Here is an 18,784-nt window from a genome sequence, read left to right as displayed (position 1 = left end):
AAATTAAATTTATAAGAGAAATAAATAATATTTTATATAAGATATTGGATATCAATATTTTAATAAATATAATTTATATTGTAATTTCCAAAACGGAGACGTTGTTGATGATGAACATAAATTTTATCTGTATATTTTGACTTTTAATTCTCAATTTTGGAGAATATGTTGAAGATGCTTTAAAAGATTGGATATCTCCTTTACCAAATACGTTTTAAAGTCATGAGTTCAGGTGTAAATAAAAAAGGGACAATATCTGGTACTATCGGCCTATGATGTTACAGGGCCAACAACCGGACCAGTGTGTTAGCGATAACACTCTACTCCCTAAGATGGCCTGTAAGATCCTACATTGGTTGTAAAGAACTAGATATCTCTTTTATCAAATACGTTTTAAAACAATAAATTTATATATAAACAAAATAAACAATATCTAATACAATTGATCTGGTAACCGATTAATCAGTAACATGGGACTTGTGGAGTTGGATTTTGGAGTGGCGAGTTATTGGCGGGCACAAAGGGCCCACCGCCACAAGCACATGTAATCAAAGTCCAATCATGATCATCCTCACGTTGTGCTCACCCCAGCACACATGCCTTCATACCATACAACAAATTTCACTAAAATTGATCAAAATAATTAATATTTTTAATTAAATTCATTTTTTAATATTAAAATTTTTATTCAGTCAGATTTTAATTAAATTTCTTATGTATTTATGTAAAACCTATTTTTAGATTAAAAAAGTAAAAAAAATATCTTTATATAAACCTAAGGACTGTTTAAGAGTTGCTAAATAGTTTATTACAAAATGATTAAGTAGTCATAATGTTTAAAAAACTTTTATAATGTAGTATAAAATGAAATATAATTGTTTGATAATTGTTCAGAATGAAATTAGAACGCTTAATGATTAAAGGAGACCTAAATACAAAACCATTCAAAGGATTTTAGAACCATTAAAAGACATATTTTTTTTACCATAAGATTCACCTCTTAACGATTGAAAACCGTCTCTTAATGAAACTATTAAAAGGTAAACAAAAAACCTCTTACATAAATATCCTCTTTTATGTAAATAATTTGCATAATTTTTTTTTTAAATTGAAAATAGGTTTTATGCAAACACGTAGTACATCTCCCTGAAATTGTCTAAAATGAGAATTCAATGATGTCTTGAGAATAAATTTGGCTGATGAGAGATCTGCTAATTTGGTCAATTTCCCTAAAGTTGAGGGTTATAAACAAAAGTAACAGATTTATTTAGAAATCTTAGCTATTTTGAAAATCTAAAAACCATGAATTTTTTATATAGTATTCATGATGAATAATGTGATAAATATTTATAACAAATCTCGTACCAAATATTCATGATGAATGATATTTGTTATTATTCAAGGTTATCCACCATAAGTACTTCATAAAATACATGATTTCCACGCTCTCAAATTATTTAACATTCCAAAATGAACTTTCCCTACTGATAAACCCTAAAACATTGTTAATAGGTGATTTAATTTCAAAATAAATTGTATAAAAGATTCAAATAACCATAAAGATAAAATGTTCATTACAACATAGCACCGTTCATTTTACTATTATTACAAAAATACCACTGATATTTTAGTCCGTAGATTGAATAAATTAAAGGTCATGATTTTATTCACGTAAGCCTGAAAACCTGGGATGTAATCCAAGGCAACCATGTATAACCCCTCAAATACGATTCTTGTTTACACAACGGGTCAAGGTTACCCAATTATGACCAACTTCTTTTAATAAAAAGTGTCGCATAGTACTCACTCATCAGTCAAAAAGGGTTGGTTCCGGTCAGAAGCGTAAAAAGGGATCTCCATCAATAGATGCACATTAGGATGAGATGCATCGAATCAATCCACGTATCAAACGAGATTCATGGGTAGGTTTAAGATTAAAGGTAATCAAGGATCCGGATCCATTCTCACACAAGCCTTCGTCTAGTCGACAAACAGGTCTAATTATATCCATCTACAGCAATTACAGAAAATCAACTAAGAAAAGGTTTTGTCATAACCCGGTCATAAACCATCTCTACTTCCGCAAAAACAAGAGAGTCCAAGCAAACCAAGGAGAAACAGGGACCAAGTAAGACACAGAAATACCAAATCCCTTTCACCTCTGCAAATAGAAATACAAGTAATAATCTACTGTTGAATGGTTCTACGAACGATTTCACACCACTACCCTTTTTTTAACATAGCAAAGAAAATTAGGGCTTTCGACAATTGTCACTCGAAAATAATAAAAGACGGAAATATTTAAGCAGAAAACACGTTACAAAATTGTTTTTTTAACACAAATTTGGTAGGAAAAAAGAACTTGGAAGTCAAGTACCTGAAAATTAATACTCGGTTGGAGATATGACGTCATCGATCTTCAAGATCATCTTGACGACTTGTGTGGCAAGCAACAGCTGCTGTTGCTTTCCAATAAGTGTTTCAAATACATTTTGCTCACGCATGTCGTTTGTGCCAGCATCATTGCAGTCTATGCCACAACAAGGGTTGTTGTCCTACATATCGTCATACCAAATATAATCGTAAATACTCATGATGCAATTGACGTTAAATTCTACAAGTCACCGATATAATTCACCTTTATTTGTTGAGATTTCACTGCAGATAGTGTTTCAATGGGTTGCAGACCGCTATTCTCTGCAAGGGCCATGGGGACAGAATCCAAGGCATCTGCGAAGGCCCTGACGGCATACTATCGACAAAAAGATAAAATTTTCAGTTAATAAAGCTTATAGAAGTGAAGACTAGAGCCTGCATATTTAGTACAGAAGATGCCTTCTGTTTTAAACATAAAGTAGCTTGTATATTTAGGGTGCGTTTTATGCACTATACAAAACATGACAAGAAAGAATAGGGATCACTGTTCCATGTTAGGGAGAACTTTCATGTGGAACAGACAGGAACGGAGTCGAACAAAGTGGAACATGCATGTTCCACCCCCATCCCACGAAACAAGGTGGGACAGACCTGTATTTTACCAAATACAATCTCAAAACAAAACCTAATCTCTCTTCGAAAACATCAAATACACTTCCCACTTCACATTTTATTCGTTATTTAAATTTTATTTATCGTATTTTATGCTATTTAAACTTTATCTTTACTATCCTCAAAATATTACTTTTACATGGTTTCTATATTTTGATTAATTTATGTTATTTATTAAATAATAATAAAAATATATAGAGAAGGTTTAACATAAAAATATTTGGAAACTACATAAATTTTCTATTTTGGTGTCATTTTAATCGTCTTGACATAAACAACTCATTAGGGGTAAATTGGTCATTTTATCTGTTCTGTCTAGTTCTGTTTAACCAAACGTTGAACAGTTGTTCTCTCATGTCCTATCCTGTCCGAATACCAAACACACCCTTAGAGAGCGTTTGCCATGGGTAGTTTGGTAATTCACCATCTCTCTTTTCTTTGTTCCACCTGCATTCTTGTCCCACTCAGTCCTCCCTTGTCTCTATCTAAATGTCGTACTAAAGTGGGACAACAAGCTTTTGTTCTATCACATCCAATCATGCATAAGATCCTCTCCAATGGGGACACTAAATTTGATGTAATGCTATTCATTTAGACCAAATTTTACCAATGGGGAACATGAAAAGGAATATACCTACAATCTTATGTTTTGGTGTAAGATTTGGTGTTATCATTGGAGTAGATTTATTGTTTGCACCAAATTTTACACCATTTTTTATGGAATTGGTCTAAGGACCTCTTTTTTAGCAGCTTAACAAGACTCGCAGCTTATTCGGTCAGCTGTACATGACTGTTTGGTAGTGGCTTAATGATGTAAAAAAGTGGCTTACTCAGTAAGCTTCTAGGTGGGAGCTTATGCAGAAAGGCAAGTTTTTTTTTCCAAACCTGTCTCGCCCAATTAAAATACACGCTCCTTCCATCTATATAAACAATCCCCAAACAAAAACCTTCCCAATCTATACAGACAAATTAATCCACATAGACAGCTTTATCCATACATGACTTAATGTAAAACCAACCAAACAGCCCATTTGGTGTTACCCATTGGAGATGCCCTAATGCACCCTTAAGAAAGAAATTAGATACTCCATAATTGGTTTGCATCTAGGCAATGATAGAAGCTATAACTGACCATAAAGATTACTTTACTAATCCCAACATTAAAATACATAAAAAAAAGTTGAGGTTGGTAAGAAAGTAATAATCTCCAATGATACCTGCTCAACTCCTGGATATTTATCAGCAGCTGCTTCCACTGCAATTGAGCATGAAATTTCTGCTGCGCCGCCACCATAGACGATGGAATTATTGCGGATGAGGTTTCTGGCAACGCACAATGCATCATGGATGCTGCGCTTGGTCTCCTCTATCATCATCTTGTTACCTGATTTATCACGAGATGATAGACTAGCAGACATGAGAAACTATTGTTGGATCAGAATCAGAATTAATGAATGCCACAAACAAGCATGGCGGCACCAGAATGACAAATTATATCAAGAGCCCAATTAAAAACAATCAGCCTGTATCCCATATTCTCTAATCCAGGTTCTAATGAATGCCAGAAGCTACAAGTAATCTTATGAAAAGTAGACATTCACTTACCACCACGAATAAATACGGTTACAGCTCTTGAATTTGCACAATGCTCAATATATAGCATCCGATCTTTTGTGGTACCAAATGCCTTCTCTCTAACCAAACCAGCCTGTTCATTAAGAAGAGTAATTTATGTTTCTTCAGGGCCCACAACCAACAAAGAAAATAAATGATGATACATATTGATATATTATTTAGGGAGCAGCATGATGGGGATTAAATTGACTAATACTGCAATAAGGCCTGCTTATGCTTAGGTCAAAAGCTTTTCCATGTTATAAATAACAAAAGAATACTCCTGGATATTCAATACATAGACATAATCTATCAATAATAGAGATGCAACAGCTGGTGGACCAGAACATATGTACGAGCAATGCACCTCATTTTAGTAAAGGGAACAAGGACATATTGCAACATCAGCATTTATAGTAAATGCACACACATGATTAGGTTCAGTGGTTGACTGCTTTATAAGTTTATAATAACTCTTTGCAGCAACACTTTGATATGTTATAACTGATATTTGAAAGATTAGCATCATTACCATATACATAGAGTGAAAACAACAGTTAAATTTAACCTTCTTCCCTGTCCAGTTTCTCATTAGGAAGATTTCTGGAGTGACACCTAATTTTAGGACTACACTAAAAACAGAGTGTGATTATTGGGAATGATTAAATCTAAAGAGATGCTATATGTGAAATGAAAAAATTATGGTGGGGGTCTTTTAGCTGTATTCACAGCCGAACAAGCCACTGCTAACTGCTACTTGTGTTGCCTTACCAACAAAATGAACAATAAGGCATGTTCACTTAACGGGATCTGTGTTCAAAGAGAATGATCCAAGAGAGCAAAGGCAATGAAGCATGTAAACAAATGATATTAAAAGTTGCAAACCTTCTGAACCAAGGTTTTCAGGTGTTAATTACCTTGCCTAACTTTTCAGGTGTTAATTCCTGGAACCTGGGAACGATTCTTCCACCTAAGCACGATAAAAGATAAATAGCACAAAGCAAGGTAATTAACAAACATAGCAACAGGATAAAATAGACAATACCCAATATTAACGAGTTAATCAGTAAGTACAAACCAGTGGCTATTGCTATAAGCTCTAATTCAACACCACCAACCCATCTGACAGCAGGTAAATTTCTGTGCATCAACAAGTGATTTGCTTCATCATCAAAACCCCATTGGCAAATCACCAGGGTAGCTCCAACATCCTGAGTCATGCAAAAACAGCGTCAAGGGAGATGAAGTTCAAAAAACTGGATTGCATAATGTTCTTGTTTTTGAGTAGTAACTACTCATGCATCATACACCATATACATGGGGAAAACATATCCATGTTTAAAATGTCACCATACCTTGCATTGCTGAACCATGTCATCAAAGTACTTCTGCTCTTGCTGGCGTAATGTTTGGAACTTCTCGACTGTATCAATGTCAACCTTATGTTTGGTTTTTGGCTTTGGAGGCTCGAAGGGGCAAGTTAAAATGGCAATTTTTGCATCCTCAATTTGCTTTGGCATCTGTGGGTGACTCATATCTTTGTCAACAAGAATCCCATAAATGAGCTCTGTATCCTCCAATTTCCCACCCACTTTTCCCTCCACTTTAATGAGGTCTAAGTTTACATCCTTCCTCTCCAAATCTGCAACTGCCATGACTGCCTTCACAGCAATCTCGGCCAAAGTGCGCTTGCAACGATTCACACTGAAATGTGGAGTTGAATCAGATATAATCAAGTACAAATCAACCAGTCTTTTGAAAAATTTGCAGTCCTGCAACCATGCTTTCATTGAAGAAGCAGGAAACTTATGCACTGTGTTATAAGAACATTTGCAAAATCAATAGCAGGTCAGCTCAAAAAAATAGTAAAGGATTTCCTGGAAAGTTATGTTGAAGCTTCTGTTCGGTACATTTTAAATTCTTTTTTAAATTAGAAACTTGCTTGTGAAGTAGTCAAGCCAAGAAAGAATCAACCCCAATTCCTTAACATGTGTCATCTACCCCACCCCTAAAATAAGATAGGAAAGGAAGGTGCAGCTACAGAATAAGAATTTGTCGGAGTACAATAAACTGATAAAGTATGAACTATGACAAACACAATGGCATCGTATTCATTAAAGGAACAGTAATAGCAGGAGCTCACATCTTAGAGGATAATGTAGTCATGCAAGTTTTAACCAGAGGTTCTATATGTGTAGCACTGAACTCAAATTTGTGTGATATTTGTTGCAAATGATCAACAGCAATCTTTGAAGCTATCTCGTAGCCTTCTGCAACTCTAATTGGATGAATACCACGTTCCAATAACCGTTCAGCCTGTTCTAGCAGTGCACCAGCCATAACAACAACTCCTGTTGTTCCATCACCAATCTCATAGTCTTGACTACGTGATAGCTCAACCATCAATTTACCAATTTGATTGTCAACATCCATCTGCTCCAAGATTGTTGCACCATCATTTGCTGAAAAAAGAATAAGTTAACTATCGATAGCAAAAGCAATGCCAAAAGAACTTTTCAGCTACTAGTGACAACCTCGATTGTGCATATAACATTTCCACCGAAGGTATTTTTGGCAATGCTGATAAAAATGTCTTCTCCTATTTGCGTTTGACCTATAAATTACTTACTTGTGACCCAGCTGATACTTTGTGTTTCACCAGTACATGTATATCATTGAAAAATACAGAACTGACATTCAAAATATTCACTAATTGAAGTCCATGAACCATGTTTAATTCTGCTTGTTGGAAGGTTCGTCCGGGTACGGGTCAAACCACTAATATAATTTAGCTAAGTTGTTTAATAACAATAATGCATTATTGTGCTTGAATAAATTTTGGGTATTCCCACAGCGCCAAATGACTCGAGTCTCGAGCCATCACTTATCACATCCTTCAGTGCATACACATGTTCAAATCACAGGAAGACCAAACCCCTGAGATAGCCCTTCACCATCAGCCAAAATTGTTAAAGCTTTTCATATAAGCTTTGAAGGAGCTTTCAGCATAGCTATGTAAGAAGGTTTATATACTCTCCATTATTGAAAAGGATCTACGCTAAGATTTTCTAGGTAACTCCTAGTACTTCACAAATACAAACTTGATTTGAAATTCATTGCATAATGAACACTGCCTTTACAATGTTTGAACAGGAGTACTAGTATTTGAGCTTAATGCAAGCAGGATTTTCTCTAAGAGAGTTAGAAAACCCATATTAAAAAGTACACATTTGATATACAAAGCCAATCCGTAGATCATTTTATTTTATTTTTTGCAATGGATGGATCAAGTAACAAGTTTCTAGTACCATGTAGCCGTATGATGTGTTGTTTTATAAAATAAACCCAATCCAAGTAACTGTAACCGCTCAAGTTTAACCTAATCTGCAAAACAAAGACCCAGCCTTCCAAATTGCTCATGATAAGATCACAAACTTCATTATAGCATAAGTGAAATGAAAACCCTAGTTCATGCAACACATGCTCTACCAACCAACTACGGTTTCTCCACTTCTCCGATAACTCAATGACATCAAATAAGTAGATCAAGCATTAATTGATAATCGTTTATGTAGAAAATGCAATATTCATAGAGATCAAGGTCAAAACTATTATACTAGGAACGAAACAAGACGATAGCATAGAAGCATCTACAGAGAAAGAGAGACAAAGAGATGTGACTATTTACTTATGGTGATATCGCCGTCGGGGCTCTGGAGCATCTTGTCCATGCCTTTCGGACCAAGAGAAGTCCGAAGGATGCGAGCGACGGCGACGCCGGCAGAAATGTTGGCTTTCTGAGCATCTAAACCTCTTAACCTACTCTTACTTTCTTGTTCCCTTAAGATTATGAACGGCCGACCGTATTCATCGAACGCCAACGCCATTGTTGTTGATCTTACACTTGGTTAAGCTCTTAGATCGACATAGAAATCGAAGACGACAGCGAGAGATCGACAGCCACCCACACGGTGACGATGACGGAGGTGGTGTTGGAAGTTGCGAGTTTCGAAGGGGTTTTATGCCCTAAAAACCCTTGCGACAAATATCTTTCACCGCTCCCGCTTGTTTTTTCGGTTTTAACCCGGGTTTCAGTTCGGGTCGGGTAAACTCCCATCTGTTAGAGGGACTAGGGTTGTGTGTGTGTAATGTTAATGTGTACAACGATGTGTAAAACCTGAACGGTCTGAAATTCGAACTCGAACAAAAAATAATGTTTTTGTGCAAAACTCAAATGTCTTGAAATCTGAAAATCCGAAGCTTGGATTTTGTGTGGATATTTGGATTCGGGTTGGGTTTGATTTTTGGTCACCCGACCTGTCCGAGAACTCGAAATATATATATACACACATATATTTTAACATTATATAAATAAATTTGTTATCTTATTAGTTTTTGAAAATCCTAAATCCTAGTCGGTCGTACTATTTTCTAATTTTTAAACATGCTATCGATTTCATCAATCCTCTTAGTCGATTGAATTCAATACTCAAAATCGATTTAATATATATTGTTTGCATTATAACTATACTTGTGCTCGACCTAACTCAACCCAAAACCAGGTCAATCCAAACTCGTAGCAATCTAAAATATGAAACCTAAAACTCGAGACTTGGATTTTATATCGAAAATCCAATCGGATTTTTGGATTACCCACCTGAACACGTCCTACCCACCTGATTCACATCCCTATGTGCAGTGATGGTTAAAAACCGGTCCCGGTCGAAAATAAAGAGCCCGGTTAAGTCTTCCTATAACCGGTTATGAGTAGCCGGTCTCGACTAAAAAAATATTTTTTAATGATAGATTTCTTTAATACATTACAAATTTTGTAATTGGGTCACTCAAATACACATTATAGTCAACTCCTTTTATTAAAAAAAAAAAAAAAACTATTTTTTGAAAAACCAGGCCGAGCCCATAACCGGTGCCGGTCCCAGTCGGGCTGGGTCCTCGAAACACTGCAAAACCATAACCGGTCCAGGTCGGCGGTCCTTACTGGTCCCAGGCCAGGCCGGTCCTTTACCGGTTCCAAACCTTTTAAATCTACACAGACAAGTTAATCCACATAGACAATTTTATCCACGCAAGACTTAAATGGAGAACATTCAAACAGCCTCTTCATCAACTTATGTTTTAGTTGTGCCAAACACAAAACATACCGTCCCTTCAATCCCGTCTGGTCTGCACACCGAACGCTACCTTAAACGATAGAAAAGACGAGGACCAATTTTGTAAAATTTCTACTTTTATGCAATAAAAATGTCCTTTTACAACTACAGTTACACCATGGTTTGGTACAAATATGCTTATATTGGTACTTAACGTATAAAAGATGATACATTTCATATAAATTTGGCACCACAAAAAGAACACTAAATTGTAAGGTAAATAATGCTTGAAGAGAAAATGAAAAGCAAAATTGTGGATGGTTTCAACTGGGAGAAACTTGTTACTTCCAGGCTTTGCGACCACGGAACTGTTTGCCAGCGGTCTTCTGCTTGATCTTTTTCTGACGACGAGATCTTTCGACCTTCGATCTCTTGGCAGCCAAAGGCATAGCCTTCTTGTGTTCCTTTTGCCGGTTGCTTAACCCACCCGTCTATCAATCATAGTTCAAATCAATCAGTCGTGCATATTACAGATAAAGCTTGCTTACATTGAAGGAAACAATGAAGATGAAGAAATATAGTATTGATTTCAATTAAATATCTAAAATAACCTTCGATAGTACTCTCTCCGTCTCAAAGAAAGAATCCAAAATTGAAATGGCACACAGTTTTAGGAGAAAATGACTCAAATGACTACATTTCACAACCAAATTAACCTCCTAATTATTTCTCTCCGTACTTTACCCAAAAAGTCACTATCGTGGACCACTAAACAACAACAAAATCAACGTTTCTGGGCCAGGTTCGTAACCACCGGTCCGCAACTATTACGGATCCGGCCCAAAACCCATTTTCCGATGAAGGTGGACACTTGTGGACTGGCATTATGGATTCAAAGAAAATGGGTTTTGGGCCGGATCCGAAATAATTACGGACCTGGGCCAAAACCTCTAAAATTTTGTTGTTTAGTGGGTTCACAATACTGGGTAAAGTCCGGAGAGAAATAGTTAGGAGGTCAATTTGGTTGTAGAATATGGTCATTTGGGTCAATTTCCCCAGTTTTAGGCATGTATAACTATTAAACTTTTTTGTTAACCAATCGATATTTTTACCCTTAATTTTTATCTCTTCACAACTCTTAAATATTTGTGCATTAATTAAGGGTAAATTTGAGAATTTAGTTATTTACTTTTGTGAGTGGACACTTATTTTGGGACAAACATAAATAGAAATATGGACACTTATTTGAAATGGAGGGAGTACAAAATTAGGGGAATCTTGTGGACTATAATAAATGCCAACAAGTTGTCATGGATCGGCAAACATCATCTCAAAATATTTGCAACTAATGGGTCCTCCAAAAATGAAATTTATTGCAACATTCATGGGATGGGCAAGTAAGCTAAGAAGAAAAAACGTAGTCACTCCATCCAAAAATAAGTGTCCACATTTCTATTTAGTTTGTCCTAACATAAGTGTCCTACTTTCAAGAATAAATGTCTATTTTACCATTATACCCTTAATCATGATATGAGGAAATTTACTCTATTATTCAAGGTGAAGCTGTCCTTTAGTTAATTTAAAAGTGTACTAATTAGTAATTATACATTCCTAAAATTGTGTCTCTTTTTCATTGTGGACATTTATTTTGGGACGGAAGGAGTACAAGCAATCACTTAAACACCCAAGATGTATGTCTCAAGAGCACAAATTGTGTGAAAAGGAGCCGCCCAAAGTGCATGTCTTATATCACCACTGAGTAGTTTGACCAAATATTCAGTAGTTGACCAAAGTAGCAATCGTTTGTTGTCCCACGTTTGGTGGGACAGACCGAGACAGGACAAAAAAGTGCATTTATTTGTCCCACCAAAATAGGTGGAACATAAATCTGGGAGATGGAACAAAATTAGTAAATTACTAAACTACTCATATCAAATTAAAAATCTTGCACAATTCTTTCACCCACAGACCACACTCTCGTCTGTCCAATCCAGTCATATCCAGTCCAGTCTGCATACCAAATACAAGCCTATCTGTACTAATGTGCATGTGGATATATATGAAGTTCGTGTGACCGCATGCATTCACAAAATCATATTCCCTATTGCCATTCAAGTAGAAATATATAAACATTGAATGATTTATCAATCAAAAGATGCAAATTGAATGGACAACAAATACAAATTTTGGTGCATCAATGAGAGGGTTCTTAATGCTCCAGGCTTCATCATGGTTCTTATAAGGGGATGAAGGTAATCAGATTTTCTAAAAAGAGTAAAAGAGATACAATTGCAAAGGCCCTAGGGGGCACAACGATCCAGGGAACTGCAATAAACAATGAGATGTGAAAACACACCTTGTTCTGCTTGATAGCAGCTCTTGCTTGGTACTTCCCCGTGTCTTCTCTTCCTGCTTTGATTAAAGCCTTCCTTTCCTCCTTGGTCATCTTTTTCCGTATGTTAGCCTACAAATTATGTACACAATCAATCGATTTGTAAATTTATACAATAGCTTGATATCTGCATCCTGCAAGAATAATCACTCTAATGTATAGAGAGCAGACACTTCATAATTACTAAAAATTTCTTTTAAACATTAATGATTAGAAAAATAAAGCTGCTACAGATAGAGACTCACTTCAAGTGTAACTCCATCAACTCTTTTCAAACTGAGTTGATCAGAAGTTGGGATCTTGAAGACCGTCGACTTTGGATCGGAAGCCTTTTTCAACAATCCGTGATGGGCCAATGCAAGTTTTGCATCCTTCTTTGTCTATTTTGACACCATTTGTAAGAGACGGAAAAAGCTCAAGATCAAATAAGAGAAAATAACACATGTCAAGTTTGAACTTCATTGTGGTGTGAAATTGCAACTTACCTTTAACTCTTTGATTCTCTGGAAGTCCTCATTTGAGAGAATACCGTCTGTTGAATCTGAAGCATCTGTCTCCAATTTCGGTCCTGCTAACCTCTTAAGAGCCCTAAGACTTTGGCTGGCAGCGTCAAGTTCTCCATCAAAGTCCACAAATTTCCTCTTCTGTCCTCTAGTTCCCTGAGAATCAATGGACATTCCATCTATGTCTTTCACCTCCTCATTATCATTGTCACTGCATGAATCATCATCACCTTCATCTTCCGATGATTCATCCTCTTCACTTTCCATTTGTGCAGCATCATCAGAGTTAAATTCCGAACCCCCATCATGAGTGCTGATATCATCATCACTAATGGCATCCTCTTCCCCAATACCACTGTTGTCCTCATCTTGATCTGAACCATCACTGCCATCATCATCGTCATCGTCTTCCTCCTCGTCCCTAAGTAAATCAGCCCCAGGAACATCATTGGGAACAGTAACCTCACCGAATGCTTTTGGTTTTGCTTTTGGATCAGTAGGTCGTCCACGGTCCTTCTTTATTAGAAGTGAGGGACAAATCTACAGAAAAGGCCAGTTTCATGAGTCAGCATGCTTTTAACCTAGAAGACAAGTAAATATGCACACACATGCATGCACAGAGAGAGAGAGAGAGAGATTTTACGGTACCTCTCTAAACAATGAAATAAGTGAACGAGCAGCAGATGAAACCGCCTTCTCATGTGATTTCTTATATAGCACAAGGTCTTGCAGCAAGTCTTCTGTCATTAACTGACCAACAAGAAAATTAAAAAGAGTGATAAGTCTCTTTAATTTTTCTCCTTTCCCCTAAGAAGTAAAGACGAGGAATGCTAAAACCAGAGGGCTGCAACTAAGTGAAACTAATTGCATCAAGGAGAAGTAACTAGAAGTCTGGGCAAACAAAAACATAAGATATAATATGCTCGATCCATCGCAAGAACAGTAATTGACCAAGCCTATATGTCATGAAGAAGGCAGAAAAAGACACTACAAAACCACCCTCAAAGTGAGACAAATTTAACCATGTTTAGGGGGATCTTCAATTTGACCATCAATTGAGATGCTGTACTTGTTAGCTACTGGGGACAATAACCAAGACAAACCAATATTGAGATTAGAACCATTGCTGAAACAGATAATATTGCATTTTATATGAGACCAGTAAGACGGAATTCATTGCAGTATTTAAGGGAAGGAAGGAGCTTATAGATACAGATAAAGAAGAAATGAATCCCCCCTGGAACTGAAAGTCCAGTAAATTTACCACAACTAACTGTACTAACTGTATACATATGAACATGAACACTGCAACTAGAGGGCTTACCAGAGGAATGCGTAAACATATTTCCCGCACCACATTTAATCCAACAGCAATCGACTGCAAAGGGTAAGCCATATTAAAATTTAATTTGAACATTCAGATCACCAAAAAAAGAAAGTACTACAACCAAAGACATCCATTAAAAGAGACCTCTGTACGAGAGCGATCATGCACAAATTGATTGACTATTTGCTTGAACAACGGTTCAACTGCATCAGGTGGCACCTAATCCATAAAACTTGGTCATTTTGGTATGAAGTGGTGGCAAGGAATTACAAAGTATATTCAATAGAATGGTAATATTTGCAGAAGTATTCTAATGATTTCCAATGGAAGTTTAAAGTCTACAAGAAGATACCATATCATGACAGGCCTGGACAGCTGCTGCAAGTAAGTTTGTCACGTCCCTTTGGTGAGGCTGCAAATCTCAGAACAAAGATGAAACTTGTGAATGTAAGTAACAAATAAAACGCACAACATTTGTGAATACAAGCAACAGCTAGAAAGTACAAGGCATTCAGAGAATACAAACCTGAACATACTTCTGAAGAAAAGGATAGAAGTTCAATAATATCAATCTATGAAGTCCAACAGTACGAGCAACTACTTTCACAATCATCATCTTTATCTGCAATACAGATGTAATACAAAACATTAAACATGTTATTGGGAGGTTGTTTGGTACTTACAAACAGAAGGACCAGCTCATTGAAGATGAAATATCATTAGGACACTAGAAAAGAATACAAAAAAGAGATAAATGAGTAACTACCTCAAACCGTTCTCCACAGGTTTGAAGTCGTGAGAACAGCTTCTCAGCAAATCCCTGTAAAGCGGAACAACTCAGACACGTTCTTTCTTCTCTAGATACAATAAAAGGAGTGTTTCAACATACCTGAGCATCTTTCAAAGAGTTGAGTGGTGAATAGTAGTTTGAGTTATTATCACGCTCTGATGATATACGTTGCTGTTTTTTCATGCTACGGATTACACGCTGCAACTTCGCTTTCTTTTTCTTTTTGCTGGATGTTGTTCCTGTATTTTTCGCCTATTAGGATAAAACAAATATTAAGAACCAAACAGAGGTGTCACTAAAGAAGGAACCAACTGTTTTAAAAAGTAAAAAACACTATCTATTATTGCTGTTCTCTCTCATACTATGAAATTACCAGTGCATGATTACCCGCCAGGTTCAAATATCAATAAAGAAAACTAGATGTGAACAGCAATATAGAGTCCCATTCATACATTCCAAAAAAAACATCCACAACCAAAAACAATAAAGTTTCCAGTATGCCTGTTGACCAAATACATTCATAAACCAAGCAACTAACCTTATAAATAGCCTCTTTACTCACGACCACATGAGGTTGGTGGACTGCTTCATCTTCATCACTTGACGCATCACTGTCGCTGTCTTGCTCGATTTTTTCATAATCAAGAAGAAATGATAGAGCAGCGATCATAATCCTGGTGAGACAACAAAATTTTCTGTAAGTACGTTATCTGTGTAACATGAAATAGAAATCCGAGTATATAAATATTTTTCTGAACCTTGATGATGAATGGAAACATGCCCGACATATAGCATTCGCTGTTCTATCATCAAACCAAACCTTCCTCCGATGAAGATCGCATATTGTGACAAGTGATCTCATTGCTTTCTTTTCATCTTCTTCCTAAAGCAACATAAAAGCAAATGATAGTTGCCTAGTTGGATCCCAAATAAGTTTATTAAATAAGTTTAAAAAGCCAAAGAAACATCTAAATACCTGTAGCATTGAAAATAAAATACTTTGCAGAGCTCTGTTCTCTGTTTCATTCTTGTGTTTCTGATTCATTCGCCTGATACTATGAATGACATGAGAGAATGCCAATTCCTTCAAAACCTTGTCACTCAATACCTGAAGCTCCATGAACAATGCAAGAGTCTCCTTGATAGCAACAATCTATTAAAACAACCATTCCAAGTCGATTATAATTTATAGAACTCATGACAAATAAAATTTGAAGTTGCAAATTGGTCCAATCTAAGGAACAGTTATTTTATCACAATCACAAAAAAAAAAAATAGTAAACTGCGTGTGCGTGTGTGCGTGGTTCCAGACATTAAAATAATCTTCAACTAAGATGGTACCTTCCGGTTAAGAAGAAGAATCAGAGCTTGTGTAACAGTGACACGAAGCGAGGACGGAAGCACACGAGCGGATGTCCTAAGGAATTCCACGAGCTCTTTTGGATAACCTAAGAGCTGGTTAGGGTAAAAAGGAGTAACGTGAGCCAAGAACATGGCGCGATCACCGAGGTCTTTGGCGACGGTAGGGTCGCTTCCAACACCGCCGCTTGCAGCAGAAGTGAAATTCAGCGCTGCTTGTTGTTGAAAAAGTTCGACAGAAGACTTGAATTGGCTGTAAATCAGGGATAACTCAGTCTCGTAACCTTCAGGATCACATTTCATTTTAGATTGGAGTGTAGGCAGGCTCAGCTTCTCCGACGTCCGGCCGGACGCCGATAACGCGTCGGCAGTGATTTCCGACGCCGGCATTCTTGGTATTCGATAAGCTACACACTTTCACCTTCCCTATCTGCTATCTGCGGGGTAATAGACAGAAACCCTAAACCTAGAGAACATACGGTTGTCGATTGGAAAAAATACACTTTTAGCCCTTGTACTTAAAGTAGTTTTACATATATTCACCATTATTTTAGTTAAATGACCAGTAAAGTCCCAAACAATGTCTTTTTTTGTAAAATAACCCTTAAATAAAACCAGAATTCCAAAACAATTGCAGTTTTGGTCCTTGTGGTTTGTTTATTTTTATGAACCGGGTCCTATTAAATTTTTATTGCAAAAAGAACCCTGTGGTATGCATAATTGCTTAATTTTGGTCTCTTTCGTAAACGGTTGTTAATTTCACACGTTCAATGGGGAACATTTTGGCATTTTTCCAACTTCGTCTCATTTTCTTAAAAAAATTGCAAATCAGTCTTTTTATATTACTACACCACCACCTCACCACTTGTTCGGTCGACCTCACGATTTTCTATTGATTACCATCTTAGAAACACAAATACAAATATCGAACATGAACTTCAAGAAGATGGAAAAATCAAAAACAAAATATAATCAATTAAGCATAAGCATCCCAAAAAAACATCTATAAATTTTGAACATAAATAATAAAGTTGTACAGACATAAAAAAAATCTCAATCTAAAGAAAAGATCCTAAAGTTTTGTTTGGTTTGAAGGAATGGAATGGATTTAGGGGGATTTGCATTTCAAATCCATTTTAATCTCATGTTTGGTTTGTTGGATTGTCCGGATTCGAAATCCTATGATTTAGTTGGTATCCTTAAAACATAGGATTTTGAAATCCTTACGGAGTGCACGGGATTTCGTATGATTGTATGCAGTAAGGTTTTAGAAAAATGTAAAAAACATTTGTTTTGTAATAATCGATTAATAAAAATGTAATTCAATTGTTTTTATAATTTTTTTATAAATAATGAAATCCTCCATTCCAAATCTTACACACCCAAACACACCAATGATTTCAAATCCATTACCATCCAAATCCCTCCATGAAATCAAAATCCCTAACAAACAATCATGCAAACCAAACGGATCCTAACTATCTTTAGTTTTGTATTCATGAAATAAACAATTCAATCAAATTAGTAGAAACATACGTAGTCGAAGATTTCAACGAAAGGATGGGATTCAAAAGAACAACTGTGTAGAATGAGATGTAGCTAGAAGTTTTTGTTGACGTTTCAGAATAAATTTGATGGGGTGGGGAGGTAGTGAGGTACTGTAGGGGGCATAGAAGGGTGTTGGACCGAAAGGAAGAGGCTGGGGTCATCGAGAAGGAAAGGGGTTCGGTTCGATTTAGAGGGAGATAAGGAGAAAGGTAGGTGACGGTTGAGGATAGTTGCATATAAGAAGAGGGTTGACGATAGAAAAAGGAAGGGTGGCGATACGGGAAAGGGGATTTTAATTGGTGTTCAGAGGTTGGAGACTCGATGTCTCTGATTTGGTCACGTGGTTTATGGTTTTTTTTACACACACACACATATAATTATTTAAAATTATAATAATATACGACAAAATGTCTCTTCACGTAAACGGATGTGATTGACAATAGTTACTGGGAGGAATCAAAAGGTTTTTGGAAGCAAATGTCACCTTTTCTGTAAACGTGTCAAATTTTGAACCCATACGCATGTGGTTGGTTTCACGAGAGACCAGTTTGTTTTCATGAGACACGTGAGAAAATATTTTTACACTTGAAACTTCACAACAAAATGTTTTGAAGGTAAAAAATAATCTGAACCTTCACAGCAAAACACTGTGAAGGTACCTTCATATTATTTTGATGTGAAATTTCAAGTGTAAAAATGTTGTCTCACGAAAATAATCTTGTATCACATGATCTCAAATCCATACGCATATCTCAATTTACACACACACACACACACACATATATACAATCATAATTATAATTATTAATTTATTTTTTAGTTAGGCAACTTATCTATATACTATATTATAAAACATGTGGGTTAAACTCTTAAAAACAAATTTTAATGCATCAAGTACTGCTTAATAACATATGTTCACTTCAGATTCAAGATTGCAAATACATGGAGCATGGATACAACTTCTTAAAGCTATATGTTTGAATTTATATAACTAACTTATAAACATAGTCAAACATAAGATAAACATATCGTTTTAAATAAAAGAATCTAAAATATATAACTATAATAATCACGAAATTCAAACAAAGCACT

The 18,784-nt window shown here is 36.1% G+C and overlaps 2 protein-coding genes across 3 annotated transcripts; both read right to left on the bottom strand.

The window, feature by feature from the left end:
• Positions 1 to 2,129: 2,129 nt before the first annotated feature.
• On the bottom strand, positions 2,130 to 8,655 carry LOC112525092 (T-complex protein 1 subunit epsilon). Its single transcript, XM_025135047.1, has 9 exons — positions 8,351 to 8,655; positions 6,806 to 7,124; positions 6,018 to 6,366; positions 5,741 to 5,873; positions 5,580 to 5,632; positions 4,654 to 4,756; positions 4,266 to 4,432; positions 2,639 to 2,752; positions 2,130 to 2,555 (listed from the first exon to the last, which is right to left on the bottom strand). The coding sequence occupies exons 1-9, from the start codon at positions 8,547 to 8,549 to the stop codon at positions 2,385 to 2,387; spliced, it is 1,608 nt and encodes a 535-aa protein (XP_024990815.1). The 5' UTR covers positions 8,550 to 8,655; the 3' UTR covers positions 2,130 to 2,384.
• Positions 8,656 to 9,895: 1,240 nt separating this feature from the next.
• LOC112525748 (protein SDA1 homolog) lies at positions 9,896 to 16,577 on the bottom strand. Of its 2 annotated transcripts, XM_025135998.1 has the most exons (16): positions 16,127 to 16,577; positions 15,762 to 15,938; positions 15,544 to 15,668; positions 15,324 to 15,459; positions 14,885 to 15,037; positions 14,762 to 14,815; positions 14,522 to 14,617; positions 14,348 to 14,407; positions 14,140 to 14,214; positions 13,993 to 14,046; positions 13,317 to 13,418; positions 13,136 to 13,208; positions 12,651 to 13,042; positions 12,411 to 12,545; positions 12,130 to 12,237; positions 9,896 to 10,264 (listed from the first exon to the last, which is right to left on the bottom strand). In XM_025135998.1, exons 1-16 carry the CDS (start codon positions 16,532 to 16,534, stop codon positions 10,115 to 10,117), a joined length of 2,298 nt encoding a protein of 765 aa, XP_024991766.1. In that variant the 5' UTR covers positions 16,535 to 16,577; the 3' UTR covers positions 9,896 to 10,114. The 2 variants fall into 2 exon arrangements, with proteins under 2 accessions (XP_024991766.1, XP_024991765.1); XM_025135997.1 differs by having other exon boundaries at positions 12,651 to 13,208.
• Between the last annotated feature and the right edge of the window lie 2,207 nt (positions 16,578 to 18,784).

This window comes from Cynara cardunculus, assembly GCF_001531365.2.
Source record: "Cynara cardunculus var. scolymus isolate 2C chromosome LG 13, CcrdV1, whole genome shotgun sequence".
In the NCBI taxonomy this organism is placed as follows: domain Eukaryota; kingdom Viridiplantae; phylum Streptophyta; class Magnoliopsida; order Asterales; family Asteraceae; genus Cynara; species Cynara cardunculus.
This window is presented reverse-complemented; position numbering and strand designations above follow the sequence as displayed.

Bases quoted from the DNA above. Each gene is read 5' to 3' on its own strand.
- LOC112525748 (XM_025135997.1), bottom strand. From the start codon at position 16,534: ATGCCGGCGTCGGAAATCACTGCCGACGCGTTATCGGCGTCCGGCCGG. The intron at 14,618-14,761 runs GTAGTTACTCAT...TCTGTATTGCAG, and splicing joins CCTGTGGAGAACGGTTTGAG to ATAAAGATGATGATTGTGAA. The intron at 14,215-14,347 runs GTATCTTCTTGT...TTTATGGATTAG, and splicing joins TCCAGGCCTGTCATGATATG to GTGCCACCTGATGCAGTTGA.
- LOC112525092 (XM_025135047.1), bottom strand. From the start codon at position 8,549: ATGGCGTTGGCGTTCGATGAATACGGTCGGCCGTTCATAATCTTAAGG. The intron at 4,433-4,653 runs GTAAGTGAATGT...GTGATAAATCAG, and splicing joins AACCGTATTTATTCGTGGTG to GTAACAAGATGATGATAGAG. The intron at 2,556-2,638 runs GTGAATTATATC...GACGATATGTAG, and splicing joins TGAAATCTCAACAAATAAAG to GACAACAACCCTTGTTGTGG.